This window comes from Xiphophorus hellerii, chromosome 22 (assembly GCF_003331165.1).
Source record: "Xiphophorus hellerii strain 12219 chromosome 22, Xiphophorus_hellerii-4.1, whole genome shotgun sequence".
NCBI classification, from domain to species: domain Eukaryota; kingdom Metazoa; phylum Chordata; class Actinopteri; order Cyprinodontiformes; family Poeciliidae; genus Xiphophorus; species Xiphophorus hellerii.
The window spans coordinates 3,915,909-3,931,393 of NC_045693.1; the positions used below are offsets into that span (position 1 = coordinate 3,915,909).

Genomic DNA, 15,485 nt, shown 5'->3' on the forward strand with positions numbered 1-15,485 from the left:
TTGGTCGCCGTTTCTCATCAGATCAGAACTCCTGGCCCGCCAAGCGGCTCACTCTCCAAGTCATGGCTCTAAACAGCGTCAGCAAGCGCACGCCGTGCTCCAGGAACTCGGCTCACATCACGCTGGACTTTGTCAACGGTTCGATGCCGCGCTGCGCCCAGACGGACATGAAGGAACTCTGCTTCCCGCACAGAGACACATCCAACCCGCACATCATAGAGAACAGGTTCCCTGGGGTTCTCCGCCAACTCCGGCGGCTCACCAGACTCACCGTCTGCCCCAACTACACCATCGCCTACGGCGTGGAGTCAGGTGAGATCTGCTCTCACCTGCTGACGGATTTAGAAACAGCAGCATAATTTCATCTCTTCAAAATAACATTTGATGACTAAAGAAACAAATAAACATGCAAAATGTCAGAGTTTGGGCGTGCCTTGGTGGCGTAGTGGTTAGCGCGACCCATATTTGGAGGCCTTGAGTCCTTGACTCGGCCGTCGCGGGTTCAACTCCCGGACCCGACGACATTTGCCGCATGTCTTTCCCCTCTCCTTCCCCCTTTCCTGTCAGCCTACTTTCAAAAAATAAGGGACATTAGAGCCCACAAAAGACCCCGGCCAGGGTACAAAACATATATACAGTATATATATACAGTATATATATATACAGTATATATATATATACAGATGCGACAGACTGGCGACCTGTCCAGAGTGTACCCCGCCTCTCGCCCGGAACGTAGCTGGAGATAGGCACCAGCAACCCTCCCGACCCCATTAGGGACAAGGGTGAACAGAAAATGGATGGATGGATGGATGGATATATATACAGTATATATATATATATAAAATAAATGTCAGAGTTTATTGTATTAAATGAAGTTATTGAGAAAATAAAGAGAGGAAAGGTGAAGATAAAAATGCAACTGTTGCATAAACAGTCTTCACTTACTTCAAAATAAGAGCATGAATATTTGACAACCAAATCTTTGAACTTTATTCAACTGAAGATTTACAAAACAGACAAGTAAGTTAGTGCTTTAGTTCATTTAGGGGAAGCAAACTGCGCTAAACATTTTCAAAGTTAGCAAAAGCGCTAACCTAAAAACTAGCTCCGCAGTTAGTGCATTAATGGAAGTGTTTCCACAACTGCATCTAAGACTAATATAATTCATATTAAATATTTAATAAGTTATCAAAAAATAACTTTTTAACTTACTTAAGTAAATGAATATGATTTTAACTTGAAATGTTTTGTTTTACCTTCCATACAATTAACAGACACAGATGTTGAATTTTATTCAACTCAAAATGTAGAAAATAGTCAAGTAAATTATCTGGAAAAATTAATGTAGGGGAAGCTAGGTGAGCTAAATGTTTTCAAAGTTAGCAGAAGCGCTAACTGAAGGTTTAGCTGTGCAGTTAGCGGAAGTTTGTGGCTCAGTGGGGACGTTTTGAAAAGTTCAGGAAGTTTGAACTCCTCTGTAAAGCTTTTCACTCACCAGTTTTCATGTTTCCGCTGAATACAGAGACTCCTGCTCCGTTCGCCGTGAACGGAAACACCTCCGAGCTGGTGGTGACCGCCCCGCTGGACCGGGAGGAAAGCGAAAACTACAGACTGCTGCTGGTTTGCACGGTCCAAACGGAGAGCGTCGTCACCAAGGTGGAAACTCCGCTGGATGTCTTCGTGGACGACGAGGACGACAACGCGCCGTACGTCAACGGGACGGACACGGCGGAGGTCGTGATCAGTTTTAATCGGACTAAGGTGGGAAGCAAATCTGGCACATTTTACCTGAGGAATAATACGTTTATTTTTAATATTCAGACTCAAACTGAGATTTTTGTTCTTGTTTTTCAGGGCGCAGCTTTTGGCACCTTGTTTGTCTTTGACAGGGACTTAACCACTTTGTTTCCTAAAGACCTGAGCCACAACAGGTAACCAAAATTACTACTCAAGTAAAACTACCACCAATTCAACATAAATATAAAAATAACATTAAAAAGTAGCCGTCCAAGAAATTACTGAAGTAAGAGTAAAAAAGTATTTGGTTAAAAGTGTACAGAAGTAGACTTTTGGGTTAAAAAAATCCAAAATTTAACCAAATATTTTGTCTAGTTTCTTGTTTTTGTTTTAGACAAAATAAATGTACTTGTTTTAAGTCAATAATGTGTCAATGTAGATAAACATGTTCTAGTTCCACTGGTAAATCTTTTCACTTAAAACAGGAAAAATGTATTAATGATGAAAAACAACGTATTTAGCTTGTTGCTAAATAGTTAGCCTGAACCTTCAGAACCACATAAAGATTCTTACAAAGTCAGTCTTCTATCTGTTGAAGACATTTCCATAATTAAAGGACTAATGTTCCAGCACTACTTCCAACATATTTTTAGTCAAGCAAAAGTGAAAAAGTACAGCATAGTAAAAATACTCCTAAAAGTACATCTTTCTAGTAAATATAACTAGTTGCTTCCTGACTCTGCAGGTACGTGGGGACTTTGCTGAGCAGTGAGTCCTGGATTAAAGACACGTTTGACATAAAGGGAACTTTCAGTGAACGCAGAGCGTCCCCTGGTGGCATTCGAGAGTCGGTTTACGATTACCGTAAGTAATCCTCTGAGCGACATTCTGTCTGAATCAAGAAAATAACTCTTCATTTAGAATAAATCTCCTCCTCAGAGTTGATCCTGAAGAGGAACCTGGACATCACGGAGAACCGGACTGTGTTTCTGGATTATTTGGTGAATGACACCACCTATCCGGGTCTGGAGGGAACGGTGCTGCTGCACTTCAACGTCACCATCTTACCGGTTCAGATCCGCTTCGCCAACATCACACACGTCTTCACGCTGTCACGAAAAGCTTCAATATACGCACAGGTATGCAGAAACCCCTACCGTGCACACCATATTTCATAAAATGTCATTTTTCTGATGTGTTTACAGTAAAAATGGGCTAAATGTGTGTTGGCATAACTGATAAAAAAATACGACCAAAGAAAGTTTTTTACTCCTGTCATTCGAAACTCCTATTTTATAAAAGCATTATTTACAATATTCAGGTAATTCATGTCTGTTCCCTGTGAAAAGAAAGCAATTATTTCAAAACTGCTCTAGAAATGACAGATATTTTTTTATTCTGTGTATTTTGTACACATTTCTGTTAAATTTTACATTTTTGTAGCACAAAAAGTTATTTTGTTCTCCTTTTATGTGACACATATCTTGTATAATTCATCTTAAAAACAGACAAATCTGTAAGAACTAACACGCAGCATTCAGGCCATTAAAATACAGAGAAACTAAATGAAAATGAGAGAAAATTCAGCTGTTAATGTTAAATTTACTTGGTTTTGTTTCTGTAATCTTAGCTTCTTTGGGGTCTCTATACTCAATTTATCGATTACTTGATTACTGAATTAGTTGACGATTATTGAATAATCAATTCAAAACGATTAATTGGAAACATTATTTCGGTTTTCTACAGGATATAAGTCAAAGTAAAGATGAAAAATGTTTCATAGTGGCATAACTAATTTAAAAAACATTTTTTAATCCACAACATGTCTGAACCACGTTGTTGTTCTTTCTGTCAGGTTGGCAGAATCTGTGTGGAAAACTGCCTGGAGTTCGACGGCTTCAGCGTCTCTTACCAGCTGGAGGTTCCGGATAAAAACATGTCGTCAGAGCTGCTGTCGTGTTATTCCGCTATAAGTATCACCCAGGCTCCAGACAGGATGCTGGGACTGTTATATGTTAATAACTCCGGCGCACTGAGCAAGCCAGGCTGCCAGGACCTGGACTACACGGTGGTAGCTCAGGAGGAACAGACTCAGCTGGTCGCCAGCACTCAGATCCGCATTTTACTGCACGGTGAAGGTAAACCACCCCAACCAGCGTTACATACTGACCACATTCAGCTGGTTGCTAATGTTTCTGACTCTGTTTCACGCAGCAAATGTCAGTCAGGAGAGCCAGCAGCTGCTGTCCTGCGCAGAGAACAGACAGAGAGACGACTGTGAGGCGTCTCAAGGCCTGGGAGCAACGACTGGGGCGTGTCAGTGGAGGCAAGGCTCTGAGAAAGGTAGAGCTCACGCAACAAAAGCGACAAAACAACGCACAGCAGAGGCTCTTTGATGCTGCTGCAGCAGTTTAGCATCATTAAATAAAAAGAAATGTATCAAAACTCCTTTCTCCCAAACAGGTGCATCTTAGAAAACTAGATAAAAGTTAATTTATTGCAACAAAAATGCAGAAAATAAAAACTTACATTGATTCATTACATACATTATGCTAGCTTCGGTATGTAACTTTTATAAAACGTTTTCTTTACATATTTGTTGAAGTTGTCGCTATGTTGTGATAATATGAGATAGATAATCTGAAAAAATCCAGCTCTTCACCTTCTCCCAGTGTTCCCAGTACTACCTAAAAACAACCAATCAGAGCCAGAAGGCAAGTCTTAGCACTGCAGCTAGCGCAGCCTGTCATGAATGCTAATGCTAGTTAGCATGACCACTGATGACAGCGGATAAACAACAGAAACTAGAAAATTTCTAAAGAAAGTGTTCATCCAAAGTGCGCGTACCTGTCAGACCTGAAGCTCTTTGACGCTGATAATTAGCAATAATGCTAAGGCTAGCTAAAATGTAATCAATAGCATGCGGGGCATCACTAGCATGTTGACTTGCATGGACTTTTTCCCTTCAGTATGCAAACAATATTGTGTAAGCTAAGATTACAATACTAACAATACTAAGATTGGCTAGAATGCTGATTTGTGGGCTAGCAGTAGCATGCTAACCACTAGTAACATATTTTATTGTCTCAAGAATAAAAGGCTTAGATTAAGAAATCCAATAATAAAGCAGTCATTGCTAAAAACGGAAAAAAATAAACATATATTTTTGTTTATTTTCCAGGAATATCTGAAAACTATTCGACCTGCTCCCCTGACCTGCGAACATGTCCCGATAGCGTTTGCGATGCAGTGGAAAGCAGAGACACTTCGATTTGTCCGCAGGACTGTACGAGTAAGAACCAACAACTTCTGTTAAAGCTCCTTCATGTATCATACGTCATTTGAAAACAGCTGTATGTGTAGATTACATGCATGTTTGTTTGTGCAGCGGAAAGTGTAACCGGAGGCCACGAACGAGGCCTGAGTGGGAGCGGCATCAGAGCCGGCTATGGGACCTGCTACTGCTTCTCTGAGAAATGCTTCTGCGAGAACGCGGACGCCGAGGCCGTTGTGTCAAAAAACAGTAAGTGAGGCAGGAGGAGGTCATAATGAATACTGAAAATTAAGTCTTGTCATTATGTAAAATTAATAATTTGCATGTTTTTATACTTCCATTTGGGTCTCAACTGCTTCTAAAAACACCCAAGTGCTTTAAAAAAACAACACCAAGCCATTATATATCTGTATTTATATACATAATAAGTTCATGCTTTTTGGTTGTCTGGAAAATTATCTGTTTCAAAAACCTCCAGAATGTAACGTCACAAACCAGCAGGTGCTGCACCGTTACCTAGCAACCTCAGCTAAGCCCAGCCCGTTACGTAGCAACCCCAAAGGAATTCGGCTGGGGTTGCTAGGTAACTAGGCTCTATAAAACATGTTTTATGTAACCTGTTCAAGGAAGCATTATAGGTCATCTTTAATGTATATCAGATGTATTTCTCCACCCGTCCAACACCATACAAACGTCTAATCAACCTAATTTTGTGTATATGTGTATATTCAAATATGAAAACTTTGGCCAATACCGATATGCAATATTATAATATGTTACTTACAGGTTACTGTCCTGTAATGTACAGACTTTTCCATGGATCTTAATGCTTACTTTCACAAATCTTTCAGAATACTTTTCTGAACATGCAGTTATTTGAGGAACTTTCATACAACTTAAATGTTTCCTTCCTGAAATCAAATGGACACTGTCCAAAAGTTACAGGTTACTTTCACAGAACTTACAAAATACTTTTAAGAGGTACATTACAGAACCGTCAGGTTACTTTCTGAAGCTTATTGTTTACTTATTGTGGAATGTTCCAGAATTAACCAAAACATTCCACAGCAAATGTTGTAGCTTACTTTCTAGAATGTTCTAAAACTACCAGAATACTTTCCAGAACTAATAGTTTACTTTTTCAGGAATTTCCAATTTACTTTCTGGAACTTGAATGGTCAGTTTAGTCTCTATGTTACTTTTCTGACACTTTGTTTTTGCTTATGTTAATGTACTTACTGGTTATAAAATAATTAATTGCAAAGTAATCATGTATACTTTAAAGTATTTTATTCTTTTAGCAAACTAGAAAAAAATCATAGAAAGAAATATCAGAAGTAATTTAAATTGTGTCAACTTTAGAGTGCAGATATTTTGCATATAGTTGTTATTAATATATAGTTTTGTCCATCAGGGTTCCCAGACGTGATATGTGACGACATGTGTAAAACCATCGTTGCCACCGCTCTCCTCTGCTGCTTCATCATTTCCGTCCTCCTGTCGTCATACTTTATCCACCGGTACCACAAGAACTCACCCAAGGCTCCCATCGCGTTCGCTGAGATGACCTTCCGCCGGCCAGCTCAGTCTTACCCCATCAGCTTCCCTGCCAACAACGTGCGAAGGGGCTCACAGGAATCCATAGAGGCAGACACCTTTAAAATACCTGTAAGACCTTTTATCAGACTCCTACTACTTTGTGTAATGTGTAGGATTTGGGGATCGACTTATGATTAATAGTTGATTAATGGATTATTAGAGTGAAATTCGTTTCAATTGAGTTTTTAATAATAATAATGGCTTATTAGATTAAAATGAGTTACAATTGATTAACGTCCGTTTAAACCTTAGTTTTAATGTTGTAGTTTGACCGCCATCCAGCAGAGGGCGCCGCTAGTCATCCTTAAGCGGAGAGTCTGTTGATAAAGAAACTAAGATGGCGGGTATGTCAGAACGGGGAAAGGGAAACGAGTCCGGTGAGGGATGAAAAATGAACTTGATGCGGTTCTGTTTAGAAATATAAACGCACGACAAAACTCTTTTAGTTATCAACTTAATAGCGCTTTATTCAACAGAACTAAGAATGCCTGGATGTGATGACAGAAAAGCGGAGGGGAAAACGGAGAAAAACATGGCGCCCATAAGCCCGGCTGAACGTTTCATGACCCTCTTGATACAATATAAAACTCGGGTTTTTAAGGAAATGGCTGCTTCTCAATTAATCGCTAATCAACTTTAGATCAACTCATTAATTGGTAATTTGCATCCCTAGTTGGATCTTTTGAGTAAATGATGTGCAGAGGTGGTTAGTATACAAAAATTGCACTCAAGTAAAAGCAGCACTACTAAAACATTTTATTCAAGCAAAATTAAAAAGTAGTCATCAAAGAAATTCCTCAAGTAAGAGTAAAAATGTATTTGTTAAAAAGTACTCGGGGACTGAGTAACTGATCAAAACATCAGTTATTACATCATCAGACACACCAAACAATAAAGTTATGTGGAAATTTTGGTATTTTAAGGACAGAAGTTGCCATAATTTGCATAAGTAACAAAAAATAAAATCAGGCACAATATTTTTCCGGTTTCTTTATATAAAAAAACTTATGGAACTTCAACAAAAACTGCAGGTCTGTGTCTGGTGGATTTTTGGTTAAAACATGTTTGTTTTTCATTCAGTGGGAAGAAAATACAGAAATTTTACTCAAGTAAGAGCAGAAATACTTCATAATAAAACTACTCAAGCAAAAGTAAAAAGTGCAGTTTGAGTTACTTTTAGGAGTAAAGTTACTCCTAAAAGTAACTAGTTACTACCTAATTCTGATGATGTGTTATTGTTTTAAAAGGAGGATCCAAAGTGGGAGTTTCCTCGTAAAAACCTGGTCCTGGGGAAGACTTTAGGCGAAGGGGAGTTCGGTAAAGTCGTCAAGGCAACGGCGTTCAGACTGAAAGGAAAAGCCGGTTACACCACTGTGGCTGTGAAAATGCTTAAAGGTAAAACTGGCCAAGCAAGTAATTGAAGTAATGATGATATATGAGGAGTGAGAGCCTGAAAAAGATGAGGTGCTTCTTGCTTCCTTCTCAACAGAAAACGCTTCACACACCGAGCTGCGTGACCTCCTGTCCGAGTTCACCCTCCTGAAGCAAGTCAACCACCCACACGTCATAAAGATGTACGGCGCGTGCAGCCAGGACGGTGAGGCCTCGCTACTTCTCCTCCTCTGGGTGCGCCGCTCTGCCTCTAAGTGCTGCGTTTCTCTCAATAGGGCCATTGTACCTCATCGTTGAGTACGCCAAATTTGGGTCGCTCCGTAATTTCCTGCGTGAGAGCAGGAAAGTTGGTCCCAGCTACATGGGCAGGGATGCAAACCGAAACTCCAGCTACCTGGAGAACCCCGATGACAGGGCGCTGACCATGGGAGACCTCATCTCCTTCGCCTGGCAGATTTCCAGAGGCATGCAGTACCTGGCAGAAATGAAGGTATGTGGAGAGACTAAACCCACTGTGGGCCTGTGACAATATCCAATAAATCAATTCATCGCATGAGCTCAATAATTTCCATTTGCATCATTTTTGTTTCTCTTTCTACCAAAAACTACATGACAAAAGTCTGGTGCTTTGGTCTCACCTAGCCCTTTTTGTATGTTTACAGAGACTTCATAATTAATTTTATTTAACATTTCTGTTGTTTTGTTTATTTATTTTGGATATTTAAAATGTCTTTGAGCTCCAGCGTTAAACGTTAACTTGAATTTAAAGTTTATTGCGCTTTGAGAATGTGTTCTTACTTTATTACCGTTCTTTTACTTCAAAATGGTCTTAAAACGGCAATATTATAATTTAACGCAATAAGTTCTGGGATGATTTATCAAAATTTGTTGTCATGACACGCCTAACTGTTAGCAATTAAACATTTCCTATACTGAACATTTAAGCTGAAATAATTACTAAAATCTAATATTTATTACCAATAATAACAAATTAAATCAGATTAGTTAGGATTACAAAATGATTTCAATTAGCTGCAAAAGCAAAGAACATTTTTATTTTACTTTCTTTTATTCCCGAAATGATTAATCAGATTAATCGAGATTAATTTGATTAATCACGATTAATTGATATTAATTTGACTCAAACAGTGAGAAAGATAAGTTTTAAGTGTGTTTAAAATCCTCTCTGCTGTACATGAAAGCAGTTTTAATTTAATAATGAGTTTTATTTTTGCTCCATCAGCTCGTTCACAGGGATCTCGCTGCGCGAAACGTCCTCGTCGCCGAGGGACGAAAAATGAAGATCTCCGACTTTGGTCTGTCCCGGGACGTTTATGAGGAGGATTCGTATGTTAAGAGGAGCAAGGTTGGGGAAAAAATATATATAATTTAGGCAAACTGAAACAGTTTATAAAGTTAAAACCCAAACTAAGTCTGATTCTGTTCAACAGGGCCGAATTCCTGTGAAGTGGATGGCGATAGAGTCTCTATTCGATCACATTTACACAACTCAAAGCGACGTGTGAGTATGGGCTGATCTTTCATGCAACTTTCACAACTACATCAGCAATAATGGTTACAAATTAAAAAACTAGTTAAGAAAATATACATGTGGAAGAAATAAAATCCAGAATCTCTGTAAATTGGAAGGAACTTTCTCTGATCTCCAGTTTATAATGAAAGCAGTAGTTAATAAGAAAACTTTACAAGTATTTATCCTGTTATAGATTTCTTTTGTTACACATGAATGTTTCAGGTCATCTCTCACCGTGCTCATGCTGGGTTTATTTTAAACGTATCAGTACTTTCTGGTTGTAGCATTAAGGAAATGGATCAGGGTTTCCCAGAGTTTGGGATTTGGATCAGAAGGCAGTTTGTCTGTTTTTGTGACTGGAAAATGCTTCCCTGTCTTCCAGCTGGTCCTTCGGTGTGCTGCTGTGGGAGATAGTGACCCTGGGGGGAAACCCGTACCCAGGAATCGCTCCTGAACGCCTCTTCAACCTCCTCAAGACCGGCTACCGGATGGAGAGACCAGAGAACTGCTCTGAGGAAATGTGAGCTCCAGTCTTTTAGCATTTCTGCTGACCGCTGTAACTTCCCTCCGCCGCTCCCAGATGGAGCGAAACGAGTCTGTTGGGAGGAGAAACGATTCGTGTTTCACGAGCTGTGGAACGTTTTTCCCTCTGTAGGTATAACCTCATGCTGCGGTGCTGGAAGCAGGAGCCGGACAAGAGGCCGACGTTCTCAGATATCAGCAAAGAGCTGGAGAAGATGATGGTGAAGAGTCGGGTATGGAGTTCAGTTTGACACGATCTGAGGCCGGATCCATTTGTTCTATTGGGACAGACCTCAGAGGGGGTTAGCCTAGCTGCTGCACTTGTTAGCACAGCAGTTACACCTCATAGCACAGTTGTACACCTGTTAGCACAGCTTCTACACCTGTTAGTCTAGCTGCTACACCAGTTAGCCTTAACGTGTTAGCCCAGCTGCCACACGTTAGCCAGCTTCTTCGCATGTTTTACTAACTGCTTTGTCTGTTAGCCTAGCTGTTTCACCTGTTAGCTATCTGCTTCACTATTTGCCCAAACCAATTTATATGTTAGCCTAGAATGCTTCAAGTGTTAGCAATCATGCTTCACCTGTCAGCCTCGCTGCTTCTTTGAAACAGCCGAGTTTCATCCATCTATTTATCCATTTGGCCAACATTCAGCCAACCATCCATCTTTCTATCAATTCATACATCATACTTCCTCTTGTCCACCGTCCATCTTTCTTTCAGTCCATCCATTCATTCTGACCGCTGTAGATTATTTGCTATAAATCACCTATGAACTTTAAAATTGGGCTAAATCCAACTGAAATGTTTTATTTTTGTGACCATAAAAATGTGGAGGAGCCTGAAACAGCGATGCAGCGCTACAATCTGACAGATGGTTTTATCTTCAGTGGTTTCGACTCAGAAAATTGTGTCTTTGTGCAAGCTGGGGCAACAATGCGACCATCCCCACTGTAACCACTTTAATTCAAGAGTTCAGAGTCGGTACTGAAGACAGGAATGCTGAAAACCTCCCCAGAGATTTACAGTGGCAGTCCCGGGTTTTAATTAAATAGTTTTACTGGCGGGACTCTGCCGTCTCCATGAGTCTGACCTTCATCATGAGCTCAGCCCGACCTGACTGTACGCTCCTCCGCTCCTCACAGGACTACCTGGACCTGGCGGCGTCCACGCCGGCTGACGCCCTGCTGTACGACGACGCCCTCTCCGAAGAGGACACCCCACTAGTGGACTGTAATAACGCCCCTCTCCCTCGAGCCCTCCCCTCCACATGGATTGAAAACAAGCTCTATGGTAGAATCTCCCACGCATTTACTCGCTTTTAGAAACAGGACACATGACTCTCTGTTTTGGCAAGCTGTGATTGGCTGTTTTTGTTTTTTTTGTTTAGTTTTTTTATCTGTAGTCAAGTGTGTGTGACTGTGACCTAGGCATGCTTCTTTTGCTGTTTGATTCTCCCATTTCACCGTAAATGAGAGGCTCAGTGTGGGAAGAAAGAAAAAAAAAAGATCCTGTGTCTTTTCTTTTGTTTTATTTGGACCTGCTTCTAATGTGTGCTGACCAAAAAAATACAACATTTGTAAATATTGACTATATTCTAATTTATCATCTATCATCGATGTTAATTAGGAGATGGCTCATTTTCACGTAAAGCTTGTATTGTTTGAAACACTGGAGGGAACGGAGTGTAACATTTGAAACAGGTCCTCACTGATTCACTGTGGTTTGGAAGTAATTCTTCAGACTTTTATGTGTTTTTAAAAAGCTGAACAGAGTAAACAGTAAGGCTTTTGAATGCAACTCTCAGGTGACAAAAACTGCATCATAAAAACACAAGTAATTAAACATTTATAGAACGGGCTACCATGAAAACCTCCAGGAAAAATGGCAGTTTCATTATTTACACAAAAATATGAATATTAGCTTAATTTTATTTAAGACAGATTAGTTACACTGGTAAGATGATATATTATTTAAAATGATGATGATAATGATTTTAATAGGTGAGTTTATCTACTCCAGTAAGTTATTTTAGTCTTTCCATAATTAACATTTTAGGAACAAAAATGTGTTTCCTGTCACATTTAACTATTAAAAAAGTAGTTTTCTCATCTCTACTCCTATTAAAACTCATAAAACACAGATTGAAATACGTCAGGTGTTTGTTTCTGTTTACAATTGTAAAAGAAGGCTAAATATTAACTTTCTGAAAAAATCCAGTCTCACAGATTGCGATAAATGATAATATTCTTATTTTGAGACCATTTTCAACTAATGGTATAATAATGTAAGAACACATTCTCAATATCAATAAACTTTAAACCCTAATGAACATTTAACGCTGGGACTGGAAGAAATTTTAAATATTAAAAATAAAATTTTGTAAAATTGTTTTTGTTTATGAATAAATAAAAACAAATAAAATGAATGAATTCTGTAATTATTCTTCAAAAAAGGGATAGTTGAGACAAAAACCCCAGACTGAAGATTTTTATTCAGTTTTTGGTCAAAAGACAAAAAAGAGAAAGATGATAGTCATGAAAATGGAAATTATTGAGCTTGTTCTGTCAAGCAATTTATTGCGACAGGCCAAATAAATCCAGGTAAAATACAAAGGTGTATTTTTGGCTCCTTCTCACCCTTAACCCATGCATAATAAACAGTTATTAATTTATAAAGTGTTTATAGATAACTTAACATATCTATTAACCATTTATTAGCAATCTATTGTAAAGTGTTTTTTAGGTTGTATAAAATTTGAAACCTGGCACAGCCAGTAAATAACACCACTGAGTTTGATTCCAGAGCCTTACTGCCTGTTTACCTCTCACAGAGTGCAGAAAAATGATATGTTCTCATTTTTAGGCATGTCATACCCCAGCTGGCCCGAGACGAGCCCGGTACCTCTCAACAGACACGATGCCACTAATCCGGTCTTTACAAGATATGCCAATGATAGTGTTTATGCAAACTGGATGGCTTTGCCTTCACCCGCTAAAGCTGTGGACAAGCTCGATAGCTAAAGGCAACGCTGCACTGTAGAAAACATGGGTAACTGCTAGATGTATATTTATTTTTCTGAGTTTGTATTGACCCTTTGCAACTACGTCACTTAATCACTGGAGGTGCCATGGTGGACATCGGAAGTGCAGGATGGTTCCCACATGTCTGAACTGGAAGTGATCAGCATCATCTTGGTAGGCAATCACATGCAGTTTGAGACCAACAAAAAGAAAATATGTGGAAACTCTTGGACAGTGTGCGAGAGAAATATACATGAACAAAATGGCTGCTGTCGGGAATGACCCATATGAGACAGAGTAGAAAAATATCTCAGACGATGTGGACAAGCTGCCTCTGATCTCATACTTATTAACACGGAATAAATGTTCCAAAAGATTTGTAAAAACGTACGAACTCTTAAGGTTCTGGTGACTGTAAGAGTAACTAACATGCAATAACCACACATAGGCTACATGTCTGTTTTAGCTTTAGATAAATGCTACATTAGCAAACCTAATTTTGCCAGTTCAACAATAAGTACTACAGTAAATGTCACTGATATTTATCTTAGTATTACACATGTGGGTAGTGTATTCAAAAAATAGTAATCGAGTAATAGTTGTAATGTACTTATATTGTTTATAAGCTAAACTGAGAGCTAGTTCTAAGCTTATGGCTTGTTTATTGTTGTCATAGCGATTGCCTATCAAGATGGCTGTCAATCACAAACTTTGCGGAAGTGTGTCTTCACATGAGAAATATGTATTGAACAGAGCGACTTAAGTTGTTTTCCCAACTTGTTTTGTTGCTAGTTTATTCATGTCTGCTTCTTGTTCAAGTCAAGCTAATTTGTCTGTGAACGTGACACGCCTGGTTGGGACAGTGGTATTTACAGAAGTTGGAAACAGCTAGTTTAGAGACTGATGTTTCCTTCCTCTTCATGTGTTGATAAAATTACCAATTTACCCTGAATTCACACCACGCAATTTATATCATAAACAACGTTTCCTCCCTTTAACCGGAGCAGCCTTAAAAACGAGATGCTAACCAGTTTTTTTCCCAGACATGCTAGGCTACATGACGGTGGGGCATTTTCTCCATGGTTACTAATGGTTAAACCTGTACCTTCTCTAAAATCCAATATTTGATTGCATCTTCCTAATCATACTTCATTATAAAGTTTATGATCGTTAATCTTCTTACCTTGTAAAAAAGTGTTCGCTGCAAATCCGCCATTACAGCGAGGGCTGCCAGACACCTTTGACAGCTGATATCCATCGCCGCCGTATCTTTCCTCATTAAAAATTATACAACAAAAAATTACAAGTTTAGTTTGTATCCCTGTCTGTTCTTAAAGTGAAATCAATTAAATAAGAGCGATATTAGGCTACCAGCTTTCTGTTTTTTGAAGCTGTTTCGACGTCCGTCATGGCAGAACGGGCTGCGCTCCGAATAGCGTGACGTGACAAGCAAAAGGTCAATACCCGCCATTTTGTTTGTTTTTAACCGTTTTGTTATTTTTTTTCGTTCAGACCAGCCCCACGCTCCTCGTTATTACCTCACAGGTCATGCTGACCAAACTGTATCACTGCATGACTGTTGTACCAGACTGTATGTCAGTGTCGATGTCTTTTAAGTGCCTGTGCTGCTTTCTACGACGGCCTCCAGCTGATTATGAGGTTCCTGTTTCAGCCCAGGAGATTCAGAAGAAACCTGACAAAAAAAACAACGTTTTCATAACTGGATTGTTTTGTCCTGAAACTCACAACACCTGCTTTGTGTTTCAAAGCTTCCAAAGAAAAATGAATGCCTGAACTCTTTGTTTTTTCTAACTTTTCTCTTTGGTTTTTACTAAAAATGACACTAGAGGGAGGGCTGGTCCAATCAGAGGAGACGAGGCTTAATGGCGGCTCAGCGCACATCCTGTGTCTCATTAACATTCTCTGTCATAATTATGTAAAGCAATGTGTGTTATTGCTGTAATGGTATTTGATTTTGTTCTGGTTAATAAAAAATAATAACTTCAAATCAGCACTTTGCTTGAGCAGTTTGTTCAATACAGCGGATTTGATTTCGGAATACATTGGAGTAGACCAGTGGCACACCTGGGTTTTTATACAGGTGGCCATATGGAGGGGTTATCTTCAGTCAACACATAAATGAATTCATGAAATTAAAAATCAAATTTACACATGCTTCCTATGCATACATATGTATACATTATGTTGTTATATTATGTATATGTTTCTGAAAGATAATCTTACCATAGTTTGTTATGTTAACGTTTTATTCAGTTCATACAGTTAATTTTCCTCAGTTCCTGATTTTAAAAACCATTTAACTTGACGTATTATCCAATAATGTTTCAAATGAGTCTTTAAAAACCCAAAAGAATATGGCTGGTATGATATCAGGGCAAAT

At 39.1% G+C, this 15,485-nt stretch overlaps 1 protein-coding gene across 2 annotated transcripts in view; it reads left to right on the top strand.

Annotated features, from left to right (window-relative positions):
• ret (ret proto-oncogene receptor tyrosine kinase) overlaps nucleotides 1-15,095 on the top strand; it is a 33,288-nt gene extending 18,193 nt beyond the window's left edge. Inside the window, exons 3-21 of one of the 2 annotated variants that reach the window (XM_032554007.1) lie at nucleotides 22-312; nucleotides 1,526-1,764; nucleotides 1,858-1,934; nucleotides 2,486-2,604; nucleotides 2,680-2,879; nucleotides 3,596-3,878; nucleotides 3,955-4,083; nucleotides 4,922-5,032; nucleotides 5,129-5,263; nucleotides 6,429-6,682; nucleotides 7,861-8,008; nucleotides 8,103-8,210; nucleotides 8,281-8,495; nucleotides 9,249-9,371; nucleotides 9,457-9,527; nucleotides 9,922-10,059; nucleotides 10,195-10,294; nucleotides 11,207-11,354; nucleotides 12,927-15,095. In XM_032554007.1, coding sequence (XP_032409898.1) covers nucleotides 22-312; nucleotides 1,526-1,764; nucleotides 1,858-1,934; nucleotides 2,486-2,604; nucleotides 2,680-2,879; nucleotides 3,596-3,878; nucleotides 3,955-4,083; nucleotides 4,922-5,032; nucleotides 5,129-5,263; nucleotides 6,429-6,682; nucleotides 7,861-8,008; nucleotides 8,103-8,210; nucleotides 8,281-8,495; nucleotides 9,249-9,371; nucleotides 9,457-9,527; nucleotides 9,922-10,059; nucleotides 10,195-10,294; nucleotides 11,207-11,354; nucleotides 12,927-13,084 — 3,047 coding nt within the window. In that variant the 3' untranslated portion in view covers nucleotides 13,085-15,095. Of the gene's footprint in view, nucleotides 1-21; nucleotides 313-1,525; nucleotides 1,765-1,857; nucleotides 1,935-2,485; nucleotides 2,605-2,679; nucleotides 2,880-3,595; nucleotides 3,879-3,954; nucleotides 4,084-4,921; nucleotides 5,033-5,128; nucleotides 5,264-6,428; nucleotides 6,683-7,860; nucleotides 8,009-8,102; nucleotides 8,211-8,280; nucleotides 8,496-9,248; nucleotides 9,372-9,456; nucleotides 9,528-9,921; nucleotides 10,060-10,194; nucleotides 10,295-11,206; nucleotides 12,379-12,926 lie in introns of those variants that run through there. The other variant, XM_032554008.1, reaches the window with a different exon arrangement.
• The last annotated feature ends 390 nt before the right edge of the window (nucleotides 15,096-15,485 follow it).